The 26687-nt window shown below is 45.6% G+C and overlaps 1 protein-coding gene across 1 annotated transcript in view; it reads left to right on the top strand.

The window, feature by feature from the left end:
- The window catches only part of LOC144893358 (USP6 N-terminal-like protein), an 81554-nt gene that overhangs the window by 39781 nt on the left and 15086 nt on the right, over positions 1-26687 (top strand). Inside the window, exon 2 of the mRNA XM_078783928.1 lies at positions 24963-25072. Within this exon, the coding sequence (XP_078640054.1) occupies positions 24963-25072 (110 nt within the window). The remainder of the gene's footprint in view (positions 1-24962; positions 25073-26687) is intronic.

Raw genomic sequence — 26687 nt, 5'->3', positions numbered from 1 at the left:
ACGATTTTCCATCTCCTTTTTCCCCTTACTGAACATTACAAACCAAGACCAATGTGCTTCGGTGTCAGTTTTCTGCCCTTGTAGTCAGGTTCAGTATGTCCAGATTTAAAGTTTCGTTGGATTTTTTGGGGGATTTGGAAAACTATATATTTTTGGAAACTATATTGTATAGTCAGTCAGAAAACCAATGTTGCTATTTGCACAGAGTCCTGTATGGCGGCCATCTTGGATTTTCAAAATTGCCGCCGTAGAACTAATTTTTCTCAATATCTCAGCTTCTAAATAACATAGAGCTTTGATTCTAATGGCTAAACATACATTTTCAAGGGCCCCGAATCCAATGGTAACAAGTTCGATAAGCTAGACATGACCATAGAGCTCCTATGTGGCGGCCATCTTGGATTTTTCAAACTGGCCGCCGTAAAACTGATGTTTCTCAATATCTCAGCTTCTAAACAACATAAAGCTTTGATTCCAACGGCTAAACATACATTTTCAAGGGCCCCGAATCCAATGGTAATAAGTTCGATAAGCTAGACATGACCATAGAGCTCCTATGTGGAGCTCCGATACATCGCAGACATGTATGACCTAAGAACCAATCACCCTAGGACCTGGGAAGAACTAGGAGCTGGCAATCTATCAGTAACCAAGAATGACATCCCGTTTGTATCCATTGGACCAGATCATGCATGTGAACATCTGAACAAGCTGATGAAGATTCACTCTGGACTGATTGGCATCTCTAACAATGCCAATGCTAGACAGAGATTCTTCATGGTTACACCAGAATTATCACGCCTGTCAAAAGACTTAAAGAGTCAGTTTGGCCTGGAAGGTGACAAGATCACAGAACATCATGACCTTGGTCCAAGTGCAGTCAAGAGGGAGCATGAGCAATCAACAAGATCAAGGCTGCGATACTGAGTCATGGGAATCCATTTGACACTGAAGGTGACAAGCTGCACAATGTGATAACGAATGCTTACATCCCAGACGAGTATGTACCACAGATCTTGAACATTGATGTCACTGGTCAGAAGTTGTATGAAGACTACGTGTCGGAGCGTATCAATGCAGATGTTATCCTCTGGGCACCAGTCAATAAGGAGAACAACAAGATGTTCACGTTTGGGAACAAGAGAACCACTGAAACTCAGAGACAGGACTGTGGATCTGAAGGAGACTAAGGAACTGTACGGAAGGCTCATGGTCCTTGCCAAGTCAAACAGAGACGTCAACCAGAAATATGCCATCGGAAATTATGAGTTCACTGTGACACCAAGAGCACTGTTCGCTCCAGATGGGACAATTCTTCCATGCACTGACAAGTCGAAGTTAATTCATCTCCTCGACAAGTTAGCAAGAGCAGAAATTCACCCCGAAGATCAGCAGCAGACACCAGCTGCAAGTGTTCTACAAGAAGATCCAATGGACACAAGAACTATGGCATCCACATCTAGTAAACCTACAAGTCGGAAGATTGCACTGGTGGATGGGATGGTACTTGTGCATAAGCTGACAAAGAAACCAGCCACTGTCGTGAAAGTCAACGATCTGGGTGAATGCTTCAATGACAGACTCATGTCTCTAACAAAAGATTGTGATGAGATCATACTGGTCTTTGACACGTACAAAAACGATTCTCTGAAGAGTGCTACCAGGGATAAAAGAAGGCAAGGAAAGGATGCAGAACAGTATCAAGTCAGAGATGACACCAACATCAAACACATCCCAATGAACAGATTCCTTTCTCATGACAAAACAAAGGCTGATCTGACTGACTATCTGGCAGCGAAAACTCTAGAATACAACAGTCACTCATCCAAGTTGATCATCACGTCTGCTTCAGGGCGTACTCGGAGCAACAGTGACCTGCTCTTCGAGGACAACAACCATGAAGAAGCTGACACCCTGTTGATCCACCAGGCCGTGCTGGCATCCCAGCGAAACCCACATGATGCGCAGTTGGTGTTCTTCTCTCCCGACACAGATGTCCTGGTACTAGTCATAGCAAACTATGACCTACTGCTGAGGAATACATCCATTTCCATGGCCTCTGGAATACTTCAAATAGAGCCACTGTGGACAGCTCTAGGGGTCGAAAGAGCAAAGGCGTTGCCAGCCTTTCATGCTTTCATGCCATGGGCAGACACCACTGGGAGGTTCTCTCGAATAGGCAAAGCAACCTGGCTGCATGTCTACCTCAGAGCAAGTGAAGATGTCATAGACACCGTGCGAATGCTTTCAGATGCAACTGAAGTGACGGAGGACATGTTGTCCACACTAGCTAACTTTGTATGCTCTGCTTACTCTCCAAATGGCATCCAGATCAACAGCATCCCCGAACTACGATGGTATCTCTTTTGCAAACACATGGCAGAAAGTGACAGGCTTCCTCCTACTCTTGGAGCTCTCAAGCAGCACATCCTTAGAGTCCATATCCAAGCCAGAGTGTGGGGTCAGGCAAGCATTGCTCAACAGGATCCTCAGCTGAATCCCCTGCAAAACGGCTTTTACAAAGACACGGATGGACAAGTGAAACCAACCACAACTGAGGAGCCTCCAGCCCCCAAGGCCATCATTCAAATGGTTAGATGTCAGTGCAAAACAGACTGTTCTTCATCAAGATGTTCCTGCAGAACAAACAACTTGACTTATACAGACCTTTGTCAGTGTGACATCCAGTGCCAAAATGATGAGGACTCTCAAGATGTGATGAACGAAAGCGATGATGAGGATGATGATGACTTTACTCGATGATGAATCAAAGCTCTGTGCTCTTTAGAAGGTGAGTTACATCAGTTTTATGGCGGCCAGTTTGAAAAATCCAAGATGGCCGCCAATAGGAGCTCTATGGTCATGTCAAGCTTATCGAACTTGTTACCATTGGATTCGGGGCCCTTGAAAATGTATGTTTAGCCGTTAGAATCAAAGCTTTATTTTGTTTAGAAGCTGAGATATTGAGAAACATCAAGTTTACGGCAGCCAGTTTGAAAAATCCAAGATGGCCGCCACATAGGAGCTCTATGGTCATGTCTAGCTTATCGAACTTGTTACCATTGGATTCGGGGCCCTTGAAAATGTATGTTTAGCCGTTAGAATCAAAGCTCTATGTTATTTAGAAGCTGAGATATTGAGAAAAATTAGTTCTACGGCAGCAATTTTGAAAATCCAAGATGGCCGCCATACAGGAGTCTGTGCAAATAGCAACATTGGTTTTCTGACTGACTATACAATATAGTTTCCAAAAATATATAGTTTTCCAAATCCCCCAAAAATTCCAACGAAATTACATGGTGAACCTGACTATTGGATGCAATGAAAATAACATCTTGGGCAACGCTGCAGATTTTCGTTTGTAAGTCGTCAGTCGTTTCTTGCTTATCTCATGCCTCTAGTACAGCATTCCCTCCGAATAGAACACACAAAAAGAGATGGAAGCTGTTTGGTATTATCTCTGTGACATGGTCATTGCCGATTCCATGTCATCCTGCATCATTCCCCCGTGCAACTTGTAAATCTGCACGCAATTGCAGAGCAGTATATTCACAATCTTTTGCAGCAAGCGACATGTCCTGCAAAGCGAGATTGGGACATGTTTCATCTGATGTGATGGATGAGATAGCAGTCTGCCATAGCGACCCTCTCTAGTGTATGTGCTACAGCCATGGTCTTCAGGTCACTTGGGTACAGCAGCAATGGCTTTGTTGGGTTCAGTAGATGAACAGTGCCGCACCTGAGGCCAATGATCTTCTTCATGTCATTATAGAAGCTCTGTCTTCTCGATAAATACTTTGGATGGATAGCTTGCCCACTACTGTGACAGATATCCTGATACTGGTGCCACACGTAGGACATATCATTCACATGTCTCTGGGGTAGTCCTTGCACCATATCATAACACATCTCATCCAAGTAAATGCCACCAATGGTTTCAGTGTTGGTTCCTTGGGTTAGGTTTCAGCGAGGCATCGAAAAACTCCAACACTCCAAGTAATATTTACCTTCTGCTGTGCAAAGGTCCCCAACAACTTGTGCCAATCTGACCTGCATAGTGATATAATTTACTGCCAGATCGAGTACTTTCTAGAACATGCTGAATGTAGACACATTTTACATACCATCTTTTTTTTCAGTGTTCTGGCAGAACATAAATAGTTCCCAGTTCATCAGTGACATGGAAGATTATCTTGATTGTCTCACTGCTGTTTGGTCCTGTTCAAAGGCTGAATCTCAAGTTTGTGATTAATCCGTATTTGATTTCTGACGCAATCGTTGAAATGTTGTTTCCGTGGTGAAATTCCCATAACATGATCAATGCCAGACAAACATACCCTCGGACTAGTCATCGTCAGTCAGTTCTGCTAGTTTCTGCAAAAGGTCTGTTGACTAAAGATCTCCTCATCGTATGTGTTCATCTCCAACCTGTCGGTGAAAATACCATGCCATCTATTTATTACGTAAGCAAAAATATCAGAATTTCCCTCTTCCCCTGCAATGTATTCTCCATACGTGAAAGGTGGTGGACTGATAAGACATTGTTCTACACGGAGGGGAAGACGCATGTGATCTCAAAAATTCCTCTCTCGTGCATATGTAAATCCATTGCCTCAAAAAGGGAACCATGAAAATTACAACTACATATGGGCAGGGTACAGCCCGAAGTGGAGATCGGTTTCTGAGGTTTGGGACATGGAATGTAGGGACAATGACAGGGAGATCAGGAGAAGTGGTGGAAGTATTGGCCAGAAGAAGAGTGGACATATGTTGTGTGCAAGAGACGAGATGGAAGGGAAGTGGTGTGAGAATGGTGAAGGGTAGGCAGGGACAGAAATACAAGTTTGTGTGGCAAGGGTGCCTGGAGGGCGTGAATGGTGTTGGTGTCCTGTTTTCTGAGGAGTTTGTAGACAGTGTGGTGAGTGTGACTAGAGTGAGTGATAGGTTGATGATGGTGAAAATGATGATTGGAAAGCTCTTGGTGAACGTCATCTCGGGATATGCTCCGCAGGTTGGTCGAAGCGATGAAGAAAAGGACAAGTTCTGGTGTGCGAAAGAGAAGCTGATGGAAAACGTGAAAGATGAGGAAGTTGTTGTGGTAGGAGGAGACCTAAATGGACATGTGGGAAGGAGTATGGATGGTTTTGACGGAGTTCATGGGGGTTACGGATATGGTGTGAGAAATGGAGAAGGTGAAAGGATTTTGGAGTTTGCTGATGGAGCTGATTTGTTGATTTGTAATACTCAGTTCCAGAAAGAGGATAATAAGCTTGTTACATACACGTCAGGTGGGTCGACGACAACCGTTGACTACCTGATGGTGCGTAGGCGAGATAGGGGGCACCTCCGGGACACAAAGGTGATCCCGGGGGAGGAGGCTGTGTTTCACAGCACCACTTGGTTGTCTGCGACATAAGGGTGAAAGGTGCGAGGAGAGCTCGGCGGGTGAAGTACCAACCGAGAATGAAGGTGTGGAGGTTGAAAGAGGTGACAGTAAGGGAGGCATTAAAAGAGAGGCTGAGTAGGGTCGAGGATGATGTGGTTGAGCTTGAAAGTGGTTGGATGTCAATGAAAGCTTGTCTGTTGGGAGCCGTTGGTGAGGTATGTGGATGGACAAAAGGACCACCGAGGCACTCGGAAACATGGTGGTGGGATGATGAAGTTGGAAAGAGGATTGATGAGAAGAGGAAGAAGTTCAAGGAGTGGCAGAAGGCGAAGGGTACGGGAGCAGAAACAGCAGAGCATGAAAGTTATAAGGCAGCCAGGAAGGCTGCAAAGAAAGAGGTAGCAAAGGCGCAGGAGGCATGTAGGAAAATGTTCGGAGAACGCTTGGATTCGGAAGAGGGTCAGAACGCAGTATTCAGGATTGCAAAGCAGATAGCGAAAGAGAGGTGTGATGTGATGGGGGTGAGTTGCTTGAAGGATGAAGTGGGACAAATCGTTGTCGACACAGATGGAATTAAAGGAAGATGGAAAATATATATGGAAATGCTGTTGAATACAGAGAATGAATGGGATGGCAACATAGAGAGTAACCCTGTTTTAGGACCGGCAGAGAAGATAACTGAGAAGGAAGTTGAGGAAGCGATAAAAGCAATGAAGGGTAGAAAAGCGGGAGGGCCGACGGGAGTTGTGGGAGATATGTTGAAGGCAGCAGGAAGTTGGGGTGTGAAGAGAATGACAGAGATCTGTAATCTGGTGGTGAAAGAAGGCCGCATTCCAGTGGATTGGGAACTGAGTACCCTCGTCCCTCTATACAAGGGGAAAGGTGACCCTCTGGAGTGTGGCTCGTATCGAGCGATAAAGTTATTGGAGCATGGAATGAAGGTATTGGAAAGGGTGTTGGAGAGGAGGATAAGGAAGAAAGTGAAGATCGACGAAATGCAGTTTGGATTCATGCCAGGAAGAGGAACGACAGACGCACTTTTCATTGTGAGGCAGTTGCAGGAGAAGTACATGGAGAAGAGGAAGAAGTTGTTTCTTGGGTTTGTTGATCTGGAGAAAGCATTCGATAGGGTTCCACGCAAAGTATTGACATGGGCATTGAGGAAGTTAGGAGTGGAGGAATGGTTGATCAGAGTAGTGATGGCAATGTACAAAAGAGCACGCACAGCTGTAAGGACGAAGGACGGGAACGGTGGTGAGTTTGAGGTGAAGGTGGGAGTGCATCAGGGGTCGGTACTAAGTCCACTACTATTTGTAGCTGTGATGGAGGTGCTGGCTCAGAACGTAAAGGAGGGTTTACCGTGGGAGTTGTATGCAGATGATCTGGTGTTGATTGCGGAAAGTATGGATGGACTGAAGGAAAAGATGAACAAGTGGAAGGAATGTATGGAGACAAAAGGTCTGAAGGTGAATATCGGAAAGACGAAGGTGATGGCAAGTGGTAAAGCATGTGGTGAGGTGGAAAGAACTGGGAAGTGGCCCTGTGCTGTGTGTAGGAAGGGTGTCGGAGTGAACTCCATTCAATGTACAATGTGCGCTGAGTGGGTTCATCAAAAATGTAGTGGTCTGAGAGGGTCATTAACCAGTGTGGCAGCTCGGAGACATGCTGAATGGAGAAGGTGGATCAGACTCGGCAACGGTTGCTCGAGTGAGATGTGCATGGAAGAAGTTTCGGGAACTGGGTGGCGTGCTGATGATGAGGGGAGTGTCGTTGAAGCTGAAGGGAAAGGTGTATGCTGCATGTGTGAGAAGTGTTATGATTTATGGGAGCGAGACATGGGTAATGAACGTAGAGCAGCAACGAAGGTTGGAAAGGGTGGAAATGCGAATGGTTCGGTGGATGTGTGGAGTATCGTTGAGAGAGAGGAAGACAAATGATGAATTGCGAAAGATGATGGGAATAGAGCCTGTGATTGATGCTGTGAAGAGGAACAGGTTGAGATGGTTTGGTCATGTGTTGAGGAAGGATGAAAGTGACTGGTTGAGAAGAGTGATGGAAATGAATGTAGAAGGAAGCAGAGGACGGGGAAAACCGAAAAATACTTGGCTAAAGATGGTGGAAGAAGAAATGCCGGCAAGGGGGTTAACAAGGAGAGATGCAGAAAATAGGGCAAAATGGAGAAGATTGTCATGGGGACCGCAAGGCTAACCCCCGCTCTAGCAGGGAAAATGGTCTTTTTTTTTTTCAATCTTTTTTTTTTGTATACTGAATCTAGGCTCGTAAAAGAGCTAACATTTAGACGAAGGTGATGGCAAGTTGTGGCTGTGATCGGCTACTTTACTACAAATCTACAAACTACATCGGCTACTTTCGGCTACTTTAAAATGCATGTTGTTGTTTGTTGTGCATATGTAAATCGATCTCTATCTGTAAGATTAGTATTCCCATCAGTGAAGCGACGGGTCTTGCCTTCAGGTGCATATGAAATGTTTACATTTGGTATTTTGTCACAAATTTTCAAACGAGAGTGCAAACCGATTCTGATGGGTTTGGGTTTATTACCTGACACAGGTTTGTCATCTGCAGATTCACTTGTGGAAGGTAATACGTTCACAAGTATGGATGTGGGAAAAGACGAGTGAGGATAAGAAATAAAATTTTGTCTAAAACCTTTGTGTCTATCAAGGTGATGTCCTATTCCCTGCAATGTTGTTTTTTGACCTCCATTGCAGTCGGTGATTTATTTGGTGAAAAGCTGTTGTTACCCGACTCACTTTAAGTGAAAAGCAATTGGTTCATGTCCATCTGTCTTATCAGTTTATGATCGATGAACGTTTATTTAAATTCATTGTTATATTTTGAACACGAATCGGAACATGAATAGGAAGACAAATTTGCCGTTTTACCATACATTGGCTTTGAAATCGTCCCAATCGTGCATGCACACAGAGGAGTGAGATAATATTTTTACCCTGCCTGTCTGGCAGTCAAATAAAAATTGAAAATCATTCCAAAGAGGAAACTTACTGTTTTTTTAGGGACGTTATAAATGACACAAACAGACATGAACGACTAATGTAACGTGTTTGATAGGGTGATGTAATAGACACTGGGTAAAATATCAGTACGACACGTAATTAATGTATTTATATGCTTTTAAACCTTTATTTAAACTAGTGGGGCCTGTTGGTCCATTGGAACAAATTTTCATTTGTCTTTACAGCCTTGCAGCATAAACTTCCTGCTGTAATGCTTGGGCAATAGCTTGCCTTTCACCAGGCACAGATGTGCTTGGGCCAGGGTAGGGGGAGTGGGATTATATGTTCATTATCAAAGGGAGGTGCAAAGCGCCCCTCCCTTTATATAAGGGATCATTTCTATGTATTCAGCTTTAACATGGGGATTGAAAATAAATTTCTCGGCTTCTACTGGACGAAATCGGCTGCACATTTCAGAAGTAAATGCATTGTACGTTGAAGTAATATGTTCCAAATTTCAACAACGTCCGTTTATGCATTCTTGAGTTGTATTTAGAAAACCCTTGAACTTATGTTGGTGTCCGTCCATCCATCCATCCATCTGTCCGTCCGTCTGTCCGTCCGCCCAAAATGTGTTGGTGCTCATATCTCAAGGACTATTGTTACGTGGTCCCCTCGGTGACTACCTGGTCTCGGTGACCCCCGGACCGTGAGAGGAACTTCGCCAGAAAGTAGTATATATATATGCGCTTTCGCAACGCAATCCCTATGAATTCCACCCAAGAGACAACTGATGTTCAATGATATATTTCAAGGGTAAGGATATCATACACTTTCCAGGATACCATCCAGGATATATTCCCCGAGCAATCAATAACAAACAACCATCAACAATTCCCAATCCACAATCAATTCCCTATATGATTAAGATGGCCATCTTATATATGTGTGTCCTCGTTGGTACTCACGACCCCCTTCTGGTCTCTGTCCCGCACAATGTCTCTGGGCCCCTCCTGACCAAGATGATGGTCGGCGTCGCCGCACTCGGGCGGTTAAACGAACCCCGGGTGGACGTGTTTCCACCGGGCAGGTATCGTACCAGGCACCGCGGCTGCAGCCCCTCGTGGCCACGCGAAGTGGGTACGGTAAAGCAAGCCAAAAGCCCCACGCCGCTTGCAAGGCGTGTTAGGCCCCAACGTGCGACCCGTACGCGTCTTTTTAGATGGTGCCGCGAACGGTGCCAGACGCGGGGTCGATGCACGGCCCCACGTCAACTTGACGTCTCCACCGGGTAGGTACACGTCCCGGTAACTCCTCTCGCCGGACGGGCTTCGGAACGCCGCTTTTCCACGCGGCGCCAGGTCGATCCCACCTTTCGTCGGAGCGGGGCGAGGAAGAAGAATCCTCCTCGCTTTTCTTCCTCGTGTCTTTTCCTCTTCCGTTTCCGGTCACTTCCGTTTCCGGACTCTTTTCAGAAGGGCTCCTGACCCTCCAACCACAACAACCCTTAATCTATTACACATGGATAAGCAAAGACCTGAATGGTAATTCACATACCTTCACATAAATATGTAACACTTCCCCCCTTCAAGAAAGAAAGTTTGAACCCAGCGAAAACTTTCTTTGCCGGCCAATTTGGAGAAACAAACCAGATAACTCAACCCCCCCACATTATCAGTTCCCCCCGGGCACAGTTATCACTTAAAAATAAAGCAACCAAAATTTCACCACAACCCCTCCAGATTACTCCCTCTGGACTAAGCACCAGCAACGACATTGTCCCTGCCAAATCAAACTCCATCTCATGACCCTCTGACTTTGACCATCAGTTTCTTGTGAATGAAGGTTAAGGGGTTGATCAAAGATCCAAAGTTAAGCAACTCGATAGCACTTTTTCCGGGAGGCCAAGCCGAGTATTCACTACATGGATGCCTTTAGGAACGTGGAGTTCACGGTTAGTCCGTGCAGGAAAGTTCTCTACATGGGCGCCTTGAGGAATGTGGAGTTCACGGTTAGTCCGTGCATGAAAGTTCACTACATGGACGCCTTTAGGAACGGCGTTCACGGTTAATCCGTGTAGGAATCTTGGCTCGGCGGCTCCGCCGCATTCAGTGCTTCAACTTCTCAGAACTTCCCTAATAATTAGGGTGGGACCACTTGTCCCTGTAGTCCCCTGAATAGCGGTCTCCTTCTCGGCCACTACTTGGCCAATCCTTCCTTCGGGGGCTGCCGTAACTCAGGGAGCCTCCATAATAATATTGATTGCGGCCACCACCAAAACTACCGCCCAGTGGTACTCTCCTGTAGACCTCTCGACGCCTACGAAATGCCTTCCCTACTGTTATGGTCCGACCCTCCAAATCCTTGCCATTCCAATTCTTCTCTGCCTCTCTGGCGTCTTTTGGGCTTGCAAACGTGACAAAGCCGAACCCTCTTGACTGTTGCGTTTCCCTGTCTCTTACCAACCGCACTTCCACCAGCGGCCCATATCTGTTGAAGACAGAGGTCAGAACTTCTTCCTCTGTTTTGAAGTTCATTCCCCCTACAAATAACTTGGTACTTTTGTCGCCATCCCGAGCTGGTGTGGTGTTATTTTCCCTGCTAGGCTCTTTACCAACCCTCAGGTTACCATAAACTTGACCCCCGGCCAAATCATTCCCGATAACCACAGATACACCCTCTACAGGAAGTGTGGCTTGTAAACCGACGGTGACCGGTCCGGACATCAACTCGGACTCCAAATGGATGACATGAAGTGGAGCACTAACACCGCCCCCGATCCCCTGTAAACGAACACTATCCCCCGTTGCCGTCTCCTCGGACCATGGCAAAATGCCTTCAAGCATGAAAGATTGATGTGCTCCTGTGTCCCTCAATATCCTAACCGGTCTCCGGTTAGTCGAGGCTCCATCCAGTGACACAAACCCCTCTGAAATAAATGGTTGGTAACCCTTTTGATGGCGATTTCTCACAATGGCCATTGCATTTGGAGTCGTAATAGTCGGACTCCGCTCTGGGTCTTCCCTTTGCATGCGGTAACAACTGGACATCAAGTGTCCAGGTTTCTTGCAAAAAGCGCAAGTAGGCCCGGAGGAAAAACTCGTGGTCTGCCTTGGGCCCCCTGAAATATAAGTTTGTCTTGGGCCCGCATCCCTCTGATTTCGAACAGGTGGGGTATCCGCGTTGTCCCCATAATCCTCTCGAGGTCGCCGCCATGTATTGTCGTTCTCCGCACCTGCTGTTCCCCACCTCCCCTGCGGAGATCTAGGCGAGGAGTTAGGTTCGTGGACCCCTATTCGGTGGGTTAAGGCATAATCATCTGCCATGGGGGCTGCGTCCCACAACTTTGGTACTTTCTTTTCCTGCAGGTACACTTTGATGTCCTCGTGGACACACTGCTGAAATTCCTCCACCAGGATCAAGTCACGCAATGTTTCGAAGTCTTTCCCGACTCCTTTTGACTCACACCACCGATCAAACATGTTTTCTTTCACTCTGGCAAACTCCACATGGGTCTCACTCTCCCTCTTCCTGGCATTCCTGAATTTTTGCCTGTAAGCTTCCGGAACCAACTCATAGGCTTTGAGGATGTGCTTCTTCAGTACCTCATAATCTGCACATTGGTCCATTGGTAGCGCCGAATAAATCTCTTGAGCTTTTCCCACCAGCACACTTTGCACGAGTATGGTCCAGGCCTCCTCCGGCCAGTTTAATTGTCGAGCCACTTTCTCAAAGTGTGGAAAAAATTTCGCGACTCCCTTTTCACTGAACGGTGGAATCAGCCTCACATGTCTGCCCACATCCCAGGTTTTCTGGTTAGGTGTCGACCCCGTCAGCAAGGGTGGTGCCTCTCCCCGTTCTCTCATTAACTCCAGCTCCTTGAATTTAATTTCTTGCTGAAGCTCCATATCCCGTTCCTTTAATTCCCTTTCCGCTTTTCTCTCCTCTGCTTCGAGTTCCCTTGTTTTCATCCTTTCTAACCTTTCTTGGAGTTCTCGTTCCCCTCTCCTTTCTTCTTCTGCTCTTTCCTTTTCTGCTTTCCTTTCTTCTTCTGCTAACCTTTCCTGGAGTTCTCGTTCCACTCTCCTTTCCTCTGCTTGTTTCTCTTCTCTCCTCTCTTCTGCTTTCCTTTCTTCTTCTTTGATCCGTTCCTGGCTCCGTAATTGCAACTCCAGTTTCCGGAGCTCAACGTCTTCTGGTTCTTCGGGTAGCCACTCCCAGGCTAACTCGTCCCATGTTCCTAATCCCACCATAGATTGTATCACCGTGGTCTGCAACTCTGCCTTCCTCAAATTAGTTCGGACCTCCAAGTTAAAATGTTTGGCCAATTTCAAGAGGTCCGACTTTAGTAACGCTCGGAACTGTGCCTCACTCGGTGTTACCGCAAAGTTCTGTGCCACAAACGCCATGGTGACTATCGTTACCACCTGCTAACCTTCACCCAAGACTTTACCCCAATTTCCCCCAAAAATTTACCAATTAATACTTAATTAATAAATTTTAATTAATAAAAATATTATTTTATTATTTTATACAAATACAATTTCAGATCCCGGACGTAGACCCAATTGCGAAACCGCAAATCGTAATCCCGGACGAGCCCCCAATTCTGTTACGTGGTCCCCTCGGTGACTACCTGGTCTCGGTGACCCCCGGACCGTGAGAGGAACTTCGCCAGAAAGTAGTATATATATATGCGCTTTCGCAACGCAATCCCTATGAATTCCACCCAAGAGACAACTGATGTTCAATGATATATTTCAAGGGTAAGGATATCATACACTTTCCAGGATACCATCCAGGATATATTCCCCGAGCAATCAATAACAAACAACCATCAACAATTCCCAATCCACAATCAATTCCCTATATGATTAAGATGGCCATCTTATATATGTGTGTCCTCGTTGGTACTCACGACCCCCTTCTGGTCTCTGTCCCGCACAATGTCTCTGGGCCCCTCCTGACCAAGATGATGGTCGGCGTCGCCGCACTCGGGCGGTTGAACGAACCCCGGGTGGACGTGTTTCCACCGGGCAGGTATCGTACCAGGCACCGCGGCTGCAGCCCCTCGTGGCCACGCGAAGTGGGTACGGTAAAGCAAGCCAAAAGCCCCACGCCGCTTGCAAGGCGTGTTAGGCCCCAACGTGCGACCCGTACGTGTCTTTTTAGACGGTGCCGCGAACGGTGCCAGACGCGGGGTCGATGCACGGCCCCACGTCAACTTGACGTCTCCACCGGGTAGGTACACGTCCCGGTAACTCCTCTCGCCGGACGGGCTTCGGAACGCCGCTTTTCCACGCGGCGCCAGGTCGATCCCACCTTTCGTCGGAGCGGGGCGAGGAAGAAGAATCCTCCTCGCTTTTCTTCCTCGTGTCTTTTCCTCTTCCGTTTCCGGTCACTTCCGTTTCCGGACTCTTTTCAGAAGGGCTCCTGACCCTCCAACCACAACAACCCTTAATCTATTACACATGGATAAGCAAAGACCTGAATGGTAATTCACATACCTTCACATAAATATGTAACACTATACATTGAGACTAGCTGAATATACATCGGGCAATAGGTCTGGTTAATGGCTTTCGAAACAAATTCCACCTAAGTGCTATCGTTTTTGCTTTAAAATTAAATGTATATAAATATATAAACAAATAAATATATAAAATATATATACACACTGCTGGCGGACGGACGGACGGTGTGTGCTGGCTTTGCTGGTGTGCTGGCAGCACATTTAATGTGCTGGCCCAATGGCCTAATGGATAAAGCACCAGACTCCCAAGCTGGGGGTTGTGGGCTCGAATCCCATCTGGGTTGAATATATTTTTCCCCTTACCCTTTCAAGTCTTTTATATCGTCTTGAATAATGAACAAATTAACATCTTGTACAATGAGCAAATGCATTGTGTTCGTATTTAAAACGTAATTATTCTTAAACCTGAATTTCAGCATCATTATGAGTATTGTACCACATCAAATTGCTTAAATTGTATGGAAATCAAGGGAGGCGCCCCTTCCTTTTTTTGGGACGGTTTCTCTGAATGCAAATTTAATATGGAGACTGAAAATTTGTTTCTCCGTTTCTACTGGTATATACACTTTATACACCTTACAAATTTTTATTTATTTTTTCTAACGTGCTGGCTCAATGGCCTAATGGATAAAGCCTAAAGTAATGAACTTTTCTAGAGCATTACTTGGTTCCTCCTCAGAACACAAGGGTAGTCCAGCGTGCACACGAGATTTTTTTGAATGCCCCTTATTAGTCCCCTACCGGTGTACATCGGAGGGGACTATAGGTTTGCACTCAGTCTGTCAGTCTGTCAGTCCGTCATGCAAAGAACAGTTTTCCGGACTTTTTTTTCTAAACTCTTAATGCTAATGATTTCAAACTTGGTACATGGTTTCCTCATGTTAAGCTCCAGAACAAGTTCGAACTTCACGACATTCCGATCGTTTTTGACAAAGTTATGGCACTTTGAACTTTGGTAATTTCCCCAACAGTTTTCCGGACGACAGACTGCCGGTAGGGGACATGTATTGCAGCGCAATACTCAGAATGCTTGTTTTGTATTGTTTGGCATTTTCTACAAGCTATGGAATGTCCCTTGTTTTCTATACTTTGCCACATGGCACATATCCTTATATAAAGGGGCCTTTTCTATGCCCCTTGCATTTTACCCAATAATTACTATTATCAAATTATACTAATGTTGTTATTGTTGTTAATGTTATTCATATTAATGAATTATGCTTTGTTAATGTTGTCATTGTTTTTATTACCCTCGCCAGAGGAGAGGGTATTGCATTTGAGTCCGTTTGTTTGTTTGTCTGTTTGTCCGCTCAGAATAAATATGATTTTCTCTGCAACCGTTGGTTCGATTGACAGGAAATTTTCACCATAGAATTGCAACTCCACCTGTAGAATTTTTTAATGATAATTTTGTCATAGGTTACGTGGTTTGGCCGCCATCTTGGAAAAATCAAAAAATTTGCACCTCCATATCTCCAAAAGCGCTGAATAGAAAAAAATTGAGACATGGCTCATTGTAAAGAACTCTCCTTGGGGAATAAAATATGTTAATGATGATGTCATGGGTGCCTCCATTATGATGTCATAATTTGACAAGTACAAAACTAATCCGATCAAGATGAAATTTCTTGAGCATAATCTAGGAATAAATTAGTTTAGAAAAAAAAAATGATGACGTCATTAGTCACGTGGTTCCGCCGCCGTATTTTTGTTTTAATACAAAAGCCTTAAAAACCACTGAAAATACTTCCTGGTGAGGGTTTGCAATCTCTGATTGCTCCTTTTCTTGTTTATCTTGTAATTAGAATACCATGCCATGGAGGCCCTATTAATCTGCTCTATCCACCTTAACATGGTGCGCGCGTTTAGAAACATTGGAATTTTCCGGATTATTTGTAGTTAATTATGAACTCAGGCTATCATGACGATCATTTTGGTGTATCACAATCCACATCAGAAAGCTCTAGTAGAACTCCACAAAAAAACTTCCCCCCCCCCCCCCCCCCCCCCCACACACACACACACACACACACACACACCTCATCCATTCATAGTCGATTGAACTATATCCTTGAACATTGTGGAACATAAATCACATTCATAATACGTACGTCCGAGAACCTCCAGTTTATCAATACGTGGACATGTTCTATACCTATAGCGTGGTGTCTAAGGGAAATTAATAAGACTGCTTCAACAGCGCTAAACTTCCGGATGTATTTAACGATCTTTAAAAGCATCTATCTATAATTCCACTAATCTCTGTGTGTATGTTTGTTTGTATGTTTGTCTGTGACCGCTGTTTCTCGACAACTACCGGTCCGATATACTTGAAACTTGCCAGGTATATTGCTGGGGACCCGAGGATGTGCCTTTTCAAGGTTTTAAATTAATCGCAGAAGTAGTTACCGAGCTATGTCCAAAAAACGATTCAACCAATCAGAGAGCAGCGAGCTATCACGTGTGCCGAACGTGGCGAACAGACTCTGCCTCGGATGGCACATTTGAGAGCGTATTCATTTATTTCCCGTCGGCAAACTATGTTGGCGCTATGTTGGCGTTAAACTATGTTTTAAAACTAATTAAAACTAATTTGCGATTCTTTCGCTTTGCGATGCGATTTGCGATTGCGTTAAACTCGCTCGGGCGTTAAACTATGTTTTAAAACTAATTAAAACTAATTTGCGATTCATTCGCTTTCCTGCGCATTTGTGCACGCGATGGCGATTTCTTTACCAAACTCCGCAAGCGCCAAGCCGTTAGCTTTGGACCAAACCATTTCATGTAAATAGAGGGGGGGGATTGTCACCGTACTCGCAAGCCGTTCGCTTTGGACCAAACCATTTCATGTAAATAGAGGGGGGGGATTGTCACCGTACTCGCAAGCCGTTCGCTTTGGACCAAACCATTTCATGTAAATAGAGGGGGGGGGGGGATTGTCACCGTACTCGCAAGCCGTTCGCTTTGGACCAAACCATTGCATGTAAATAGAGGGGGGGGATATACTTTTAGATATATATATAGTACGGGCATGCCCTAGTGTGTTAAAATTGAAGTACTGTATAGTGTATATATACTTGAACACTGTGCGAGTATCGTGTTTTCCGAACTATTTAATTTACTCTGTGACTGATTTGTTCTCCTTTGTGCTCATTTGCCCCGTGTAGACATTGTAGGAGAATGTTTAAGACTCAGGAGACTTGAGACGCCCAAACAGCTTTATAAAGTAAGGATTTATTATAATTAATGTCACTTGTTTCAATTCAATAAAGACTACAATAGCTAAACGGATTGGTACTCCAGTCGTTGGTTATTCTTCCTTGGCCGGTCCTCTCCTCGCGCTGTTTCTCGTTCCGTACTCGTTCGTTCCGTTGGGCAGCGATTCTCGTGACAAGTGTGTCGAGTCCAGGAAATGTTCACGCTTTTATGGGCACCGCAGTGTTAATCCTCCCTGCGCTAATGTTAATCTCTTCTCCGCAGAAATGTTACTCCGTCATCCCCGCTCGCCTCACCGGCACCAGCTCGCTCCCCCCTGCTGGGAATTCCTTCAATGCTACATTTGCTTCACAATAGTGAAAGCCTAGGAATGTGCTCTAGCCCGGGGCCGTGACAAGGTGGACAAAAGGACTCCCAGGTTCCATGTTCCGACGTACATTCCTGACATTCCTGACATTCTTACGAACCACTCATTGGTTCACTCACCAATCTCATAACTAGTTACATAGTATAAAGATTTATTCTACCACAACATTATGCCGAATTCCCTTGACAGTAAGTGGAAAAATAAACTTATGGAGGAGTTGGATGAAATAGAATTGATGAAGGAGCAACTTTCTGTGAACCTGTTGAAGTTCTTCCAATTTGTGAGTAATAATGTGGGAGAACTCAGGCTTCGGATGTTTGCAAAGTTATGTCATAATTTTGGTTTGTGTGATTATGTATTGTGAATGTTGGGGTTGGACATCATGCGCCTCCTCACTGTGCAGGTCAAAGTACAGACTCGCAAATATTAGTCAGCTATTTATTTAGTAGCAGCAAAGGTACCCGGCATTGCAGGGTGACGCAGGCTTGCTTTGTGACGGGAATATTAAAAGAGGGGGAGAAAGAGACAGGGGAGGAGGGTAGCAGAGAGAGCGGGGAGGAGGGTAGTGGGGAGAGCGGGGAGGAGGGTAGTGGGGAGAGAAGGGGAGAGAAGGAAGATTGAGTGAAGAGGAGAAGGGAGGAGAAATGGGTGGGGGAGAGAGAGGAAGGGGATGAGGGGTGAGTGAGGAGAGGAGGGGAATGGAAGGCAGCGTGAGGAGAGGAGAAGGGAAAGCAGTGTGAGGAGATGGGAATTCAGGTGGGGGAGAAAGGGGAGGAAGGCAGCTGGAGGGGAGGGCAAGGGAAGCAAAGGCGGCATGAGGAGGGGAGGAGAAGCCAAGGCAGTGTGAGGAGAGGGGGGGGGAAGTGACGGCAACATGAGGAGAGGGGAGGGGAAGCCAATTCAGTGTGAGGAGAGGGGAGGGGAAGCAAAGGCAGCGTGAGGAGAGGGGAGGGGAAGTGAAGGCAGCGTGAGGAGAGGGGAGGGGAAGTGAAGGCAGCGTGAGGAGAGGGGAGGGGAAGCGAAGGCAGCGTGTGGAGTTGTTAGGGACCAAGGGGCACCTACAATTATTATTTTGTGATTAATACTGTAGTACAGCACAGTAATGAGGTTTTATAAGCACCCCCCTTTTTTGTAATTGTACAATCAACAACTCCCTCTTTTTTGTAATGGTACAATCCACACTTTGAATCGGGAAGCATTTAAAATGAAATGCGCCCTTAACTTCACGGACGTAAGAATAGCACTCAATGTTGAACATCAAAGTCGAGAGACAAATAAAAGGTAAGAGATAAAAGGTAAAGCAACTGAAAGGTAAGAGAAGGGTGAACAGTTTTTTTTTGGGCATCACACTCCCTAGTCATGTCATGAAGGTGCTGGAGAGGGTTCTGGATGGGAGGATAAAGAAGAGTGTGGAGAGCAGCATGGGTTTAGAAAAAGGTAGGGGAACGACAGATGGGATGTTTCCACTGAGACAGCTGGTGGAGAAGAGGTTGGAGGTGCAAGGTGAAATTGGCATTGGGATTTGTGGATCTGGAGAAGGCCTACCCTACAACACTATCCCAAGAGAGGTGATGGTGACACTGAGATTAATGAGAGTCCCAGAGGCAAAAGTTAGGTTAGTGGAAGGGATGTACAAGGGAACGAAGGAAAAAATTATTATTATTATTTTTTTTTGTATACTGAATCGAGGCTCGTGAAAGAGCTGACATTTACTTCACAAACAAATCAACCAGACAAACAAAATATATAAAAAGAGCGAGCGGAAGACAAGAGAAGGGGAAGCACACAAACACTTGAGAGCACACAACATTTAAGAGCAGGGAGATGTGTGGGAGGGAGAGGGCTTGGGGGGAGGACGCGTGGGAAGGGGGGGGGGCGTGGGGTGGGAGAAGTATAGAACACAAGGACTTCCAGGACAGAAGTTGGTATTTCAAAAAAGTAGAATTGGGGTGAAATTAGCGGGGATAGAAAAGATCAAGGTTTTGGATGGTGGAAGATAAGAGATGGTGGTGAACAGCTGTTTTAAAGACCTGGAGGGTGGAGTGGGATTGAAGAGAGTGAGGGAGTTTGTTCCAGAGGTGGGAGAAAAGAGGGATGAAGGAGTGAAGGTGAGCAGAGAGTCTTGATTTTGGCAGTTTAACCATAAGAGGGTTGCAGGCAGATCTTGTGCGACCTGTAGGAATATTTGCGGGACAGAGCCCAGAGAGAGCTGGGGGGGCAAGGCCAGAGAGGAGTCTGTAGAAGACGGAAAGACCACCAACCTGCCTATGGCGAGTGAGTGAGAGGCCCTTGGAGTTAGCTTCATCGCGGGAGATTCCAATGATTCTGAATGCTTTGGTTTCAACAGCGTTAAGACGAGCTAGGTGTGAGGCAGGAGCACCAGCCCAGAGGGGAGAGCAGTATTCCATTGAGCTGCGGATGAAAGCCTTGTATGTGGTGAGGAGCTCAGGTGTGCCAAGGAAGGACTTCGCACGACGGAGGATGCCCAGTCGGCGACTGGCTTTGGAGGCCAGATTTGAAATGTGGTTTTCCCAGGAAAGATCATGGCAGATAGTGAGACCCAAAAGCTTGAGTGACAGAACTTCTTGGAGAGGATTATTCAGAAAGTGGATGGGAGGGTTGTCCAGTCGGTCTTTTCGGAGAGACATCGTAAGAGTGTGAGATTTGTCAGGATTGAAAGACATGTTCCACTTGTTTGCCCAGTCTGTGATTTTGTCCAGCTCTGCAGAGAGTGAGGAGGCTGCAGACTGCCGATCTGAGGGATGAAGAATGGAGCGACAGAGAGTAGAGTCATCAGCAAAGAGATAGAGAGGCTTTTCAAGAGAGTCAGAGAGATCATTGATGAAGACCAGAAAAAGCACAGGGCCCAGAACACTGCCTTGGGGAACTCCAGCCTGGACAGGAAGAGGAGATGAGAGAAACTCATTCAGGGCCACACGTTGACTACGACTAGAGAGGAAGTCCGCCAGCCATAAGTGGAGATTTCCATGGATACCAAAAGAGGAGAGTTTGGTGAGCAGAGCGGGGTGCCAGACCGTATCAAAGGCACGTGATATGTCAAGGGAGACAGCTCTAATTTCCTGTTTGGCATTGAGGACCTCCATCCATTGTTGAGAAAGCAGAAGCAGCATGTCCAGAGTAGAGTGACCAGGTCTGAAACCAAATTGATGATCAGAGATCAAGCCATTGGAGAAGAGGTAAGATTTCATATCTGAAGCAATGATGGATTCCATGACTTTGCTGATAATTGGGAGAAGGCTGATTGGTCTGTAGTTGCTGGGATCTGTTTTTGCACCTTTTTTGTGCAAAGCGGTGATGTTGGCAGATTTCCAAGCAGATGGCAGATGACCTTGAGCAAAAGAGAGGGTGAAGAGAACAGAGAGAGGGAGTGAAAGAGCGGAAGAACAGGATTTTAGGACCCGTGGGCTGATGCCGTCAGGTGCAGTTGCAGAATCAGAGTCGAGGGTTGACACAAACTTTTCCACCTTGTCAGAAGGAAAGGACACAGAGTCCAGGAGCAGCTGGGTACGACTGGGTACGGTGGGTACAGAGAGGGATGGGTTTGGGACACAAGATTTAGAGGCAAACAAAGAGTTGAGGCATTCAGCTTTTTCACGTGTGGAGTTAGCCATGTGGCCGTTTGAGGAGGGAGGGGATAGAGGGGGAACAAACACCAGAAACAGATTTGACCAGACGCCATCAGGATTTGGAAGAGGGAGACAGATAAGAGAGTTCTGTCCTGAGAACGGAGAGATATTGTTTCCTGGCTCTCCTGAGAGTGGGGTGTTCCATTACCAAGCTGCTTGTTGTAGAGCGCTCGCCAAGTGGCTTAAGCACCTTTTGGTTCTTTGGCCAAGTGGCTTTACAAAAAGCTTCATGGTTCTTTTTAATTGTTTTATGGAAATGTCCTTAATGTGTCTGTTGTCATCTATATTAACGTTTTCTATTAACGTTTTGTAATACTAATCCTTTTACTATTATTATTATTTAGATTATTATTTTACAATATGGTACTGCAATGTTAATATTATTATGCTATTATCATTACTCTTGTTATTACTTTCGCTATTTGAAGTGACCTGCGAAAAATTCCATGATAACGTGCAACGACGCTCAAGCTGCTACATATTTATACACCTTCCCAAGGTGGAAAACGGCATTAAAACATGGAAATTCCTCTGGATTTTTTGCAATCGAGTCTAAAACGAGTGATAATAGCATGGAGGGAGTCCTCTTAGTTGTGATACAATTGAAGGTTCTGAAGCATCACTCATAATACCCTCTCCCACCACCACCGGAAGCAGCGCCAGACGATACACATTTACAAAGACAATATGCGTGGCTCTACCTTCGGAACTCCACATGAGGGGAGCATTTGAAGTCGCTACAACCTTTGCCTGACCTGTAAGCCCCCTTGGCAAGTTTAGTTGATTGAGATTGCATAATGATAAGTATCGACCGAATACATCGATGAAGATGTATCAAATAATTTGACACAAGTGTCCTCACGGGCCACCCAGGACTAGGTTTTGGTGGCCCGGCGGAGTTTTTGTTGGCATTCGGCACCGGGAACACCGCTTATTTCGAACCCTGCAGGTGGACAAAGAGGTTGTTGAATGTATGTATGAGATGGGTCATTTTCAGAGGAGTGGAGGACAGGGTTAATTGTGCCGATGTGGAAGGGGATGGGGGATGTTCAAGATCCGGGAAAGTACAGGGGCATCACACTCCCTAGTCATGTCATGAAGGTGCTGGAGAGGGTTCTGGATGGGAGGATAAAGAAGAGTGTGGAGAAGGAGATCGGAGAAGAGCAGCATGGGTTTAGAAAAAGGTAGGGGAATGACAGATGGGATGTTTCCACTGAGACAGCTGGTGGAGAAGAGGTTGGAGGTGCAAGGTGAAATTGGCATTGGGATTTGTGGATCTGGAGAAGGCCTACAACACTATCCCAAGAGAGGTGATGGCGACACTGTGATTAATGAGAGTCCCAGAGGCAAAAGTTAGGTTAGTGGAAGGGATGTACAAGGGAACGAAGGAAATTTTTTTTTTTTTTGTATACTGAATCGAGGCTCGTGATAGAGCTGACATTTACTTCACAAACAAATCAACCAGACAAACAAAATATATAAAAAGTGGGAGCGGAAGACAAGATGGGGAGAGATGGGGAAGCACACAAACACTTGAGAGCACACAACATTTGAGAGCAGGGAGATGTGTGGGAGGGAGAGGGCTTGGGGGGAGGAGGCGTGGGAAGGGGGGTGGGGGGGGGGAGAAGTATAAAACACAAGGACACCAAGGACTTCCAGGACAGAAGTTGGTATTTCAAAAAAGTGGAATTGGGGTGAAATTAGCGGGGGTAGAAAATATCAAGGTTTTGGATGGGGGAAGATAAGAGATGGTGGTGAACAGCTGTTTTCAAGACCTGGAGGGTGGAGTGGGATTGAAGAGAGTGAGGGAGTTTGTTCCAGAGGCGGGAGAAAAGAGGAATGAAGGAGTGAAGGTGAGCAGAGAGTCTTGATTTTGGCAGTTTAACCATAAGAGGGTTGCAGGCAGATCTTGTGCGACCTGTAGGAATATTTGTGGGACAGAGCCCAGAGAGAGCTGGGCGGGCAAGGCCAGAGAGGAGTCGGTAGAAGACGGAAAGACCACCAACCTGCCTGCGGTGAGTGAGTGAGAGGCCCTTGGAGTTAGCTTCATCGCGGGAGATTGCAATGATTCTGAATGCTTTGGTTTCAACAGCGTGAAGACGAGCTAGGTGTGAGGCAGGAGCACCAGCCCAGAGGGGAGAGCAGTATTCCATTGAGCTGCGGATGAAAGCCTTGTATGTGGTGAGGAGCTCAGGTGTGCCAAGGAAGGACTTCGCACGACGGAGGATGCCCAGTCGGCGACTGGCTTTGGAGGCCAGATTTGAAATGTGGTTTTCCCAGGAAAGATCATGGCAGATAGTGAGACCCAAAAGCTTGAGTGACAGAACTTCTTGGAGAGGATTATTCAGAAAGTGTATGGGAGGGTTGTCCAGTCGGTCTTTTTCGGAGAGACATCGTAAGAGTGAGATTTGTCAGGATTGAAAGACATGTTCCACTTGTTTGCCCAGTCTGTGATTTTGTCCAGGTCTGCAGAGAGTGAGGAGGCTGCAGACTGCCGATCTGAGGGATGAAGAATGGAGCGACAGAGAGTGGAGTCATCAGCAAAGAGATAGAGAGGCTTTTCAAGAGAGTCAGAGAGATCATTGATGAAGACCAGAAAAAGCACAGGGCCCAGAACACTGCCTTGGGGAACTCCAGCCTGAACAGGAAGAGGAGATGAGAGAAACCCATTCAGGGCCACACGTTGACTACGACTAGAGAGGAAGTCCGCCAGCCATGCGTGGAGATTTCCATGGATACCAAAAGAGGAGAGTTTTGTGAGCAGAGCGGGGTGCCAGACCGTATCGAAGGCACGTGATATGTCAAGGGAGACAGCTCTAATTTCCTGTTTGGCATTGAGGACCTCCATCCATTTTTGAGAAAGCAGAAGCAGCATGTCCAGAGTAGAGTGACCAGGTCTGAAACCAAATTGATGATCAGAGATCAAGCCATTGGAGAAGAGGAAAGATTTCATATCTGAAGCAATGATGGATTCCATGACTTTGCTGATAATTGGGAGAAGGCTGATTGGTCTGTAGTTGCTGGGATCTGTTTTTGCACCTTTTTTGTGCAAAGCGGTGATGTTGGCAGAATTCCAAGCAGATGGCAGATGACCTTGAGCAAAAGAGAGGGTGAAGAGAGAGGGAGTGAAAGAGCAGAAGAACAGGATTTTAGGACCCGTGGGCTGATGCCGTCAGGTCCAGTTGCAGAATCAGAGTCGAGGGTTGACAGAAACTTTTCCACCTTGTCAGGAGGAAAGGACACAGAGTCCAGGAGCAGCTGGGTACGACTGGGTACGGTGGGTACAGAGAGGGATGGGTTTGGGACACAAGATTTAGAGGCAAACACAGAGTTGAGGCATTCAGCTTTTTCACATGCGGAGTCAGCCGTGTGGCCGTTTGAGGTGAGGGAGGGGATGGCGGGGGAACAAACGGACAAAGGAACAAACAAACAAACAAACAAACAAAGCGGGGAAACAAAGATCTCATATCATTGAATCAGTAATTCAATGATGCTCAGTAATTTAAGATACAATCTTCAAGCGTAAAGCCAGTAATTGTTTTTTTTAGCTTTATTTATTTATTTTTGATGTTTTAACTATTGTTCCATTAACTTTGCAGATGATCTTGTACTTTTTAAAAATTCCTGCATCGTATTTATTGTTCCATCTGCTGTTTCTATTGCTGTCCTGATTGCATTGGCCATGGCAGTGCAGTTTAACTTAATGGAGTGACCTGCTTTGATCAGGCATCCTATGTCTGTCTGATTGTACATGTTGCTTGATGTTAACTATGATATGGTTGACCCCATTTATTCCTTTCTCCACACATCTCCACACTTTCTTTTCCTGGAGCAGGAGATGAAGCTTCGTGCACGGTGCTCATCGCCGGACGTTCGGCAGATCGACCTGGACGTGAACAGAACGTTCCGTGACCACATTATGTTCCGAGACCGTTTCGGTGTAAAGTGAGCTTTCCTTTGCTTTCCCTGATGCAGTTAATTCATAAACATCCTTCACTGTTGTATTACAATAGAAAGACACGACAGGCTATTTTACAATGCAGAGTCTCACCAGGATGTAGATTAGCTAATAAGCTAATTCACTTAGAATCTCATTATGCTATGTACATCATGATAAATGTTTGTCATGTGCAAACAAACCTCCACTATGAGGAGTAGAGGGATTGCCGTTGACAACAACACAAACATAAACTGGGTGAATAAATTACCCAAATTATAAAACACAGGATTAATAGTCACAATCGTGGACAGAATGCACATTCTCGGGAAGAAAAATAAACGCGTGGTTAAATTTTATACAACTTTGCTGAACTGTGATTAAGGCTGGTTGTGCACGCTAGGCGAGCTCATAGGCCTTGTTCCATCCATACCATGGGTGGTGCTGGCAAATGCACTCAGGAATGGTGGGATAACTTTGACACTATCAGCATGGTTCAATAAGATGTTAAGGTTATATAACTTTGTCAAACTGTACTTAAGGCGGCTTGGGCGCCATCTTTAGTAGGCTGCCCTGGAGCACGATATTTAGGCCGTCGGCCGTGCAGCATGAGATGGGGTCTTGCAATTGTGTGACTGTGTATGTCTGTCCAGGCCATAACACATTTACCATTTGGGTTTTTCATCAAATTTTCACCAAATCTTTATTATGATAACATGGAAAAGGCAAATGAATAATTTTGTCAAAAAGTCAAAAGGTTAAAGGTCAGCGTCACCTAAAATCATCAATTGGTTTCCGGTGGACTTCCGTTTCCGGTCTTGCTGGCGAGGGTTCGTTTATTCTCAGCTCTCCATGCTATCCATCGAAATCGAAGTTAAGTAATTGTTCCCATTTGTATTTTCGTTATAACTATTTATTTTATGGTGTATATATTGTCTCCCGACGAAGATTTTCGGTGCAAATCTTTCATACCTGTATTGAAAATCGTGTTAATTCGGGTCGTGTTTTGAGGCATTGTAGTTGTACACTACAGTGAACACTGTACAACCTTGAGGCTTTGTTTTTCTCTCAGCGGTCCGTGTTTTTGTGATCCAATAACTTTCGTTCTCTGTTTTCCCAATCTTTTCACCCCATAGCCCTCTTCCTTGTGTAAATCACAACTCAAAAAAATCCAAAAAAAAAACATTTCCTTCTCTGTTCTCATTCGTTTATTCATTCTTATTCGTTCGTTCGTTCTTCGACCACGTGTTTCTCCCCCATTTCCCCAGATAGATTGTCAAATTTCATCGTTATTTTATCGTCCATGCGTTATTGTTTTGATTATAGTTACTTTTGGTTTGAATTTCCTGTAACTTGTAATTATTTAATCGTGTTCTGCTCCTCGTGTGCGGCCTTGTAGTTGTACCCCCGTCGGTGTTTGTTATCTTAATCGTGTTTTGCTTGGCTCTTAGTTTTTTTCCCTTCTACCCCGAACATAATACTCTGTCTAACGTTCTAAATCCCCACCTCCCCCCCCCCCCCACCCCCAAAAACCAAACAAACAAAAAAAAAACCAAAAACATTTATTTTCCTTTCTCCACGTGTACTGTTGACTCATCCTGTATTTTCTGTCCAGGTGTGCTG

The sequence above is a fragment of the Myxine glutinosa genome, chromosome 8 (genome assembly GCF_964187855.1).
Source record: "Myxine glutinosa chromosome 8, kmMyxGlut1.1, whole genome shotgun sequence".
Lineage (NCBI taxonomy): Eukaryota > Metazoa > Chordata > Myxini > Myxiniformes > Myxinidae > Myxine > Myxine glutinosa.
The sequence above is the reverse complement of the archived record's forward strand: the minus strand, read 5'-3'. Positions and strand labels throughout refer to the sequence as shown.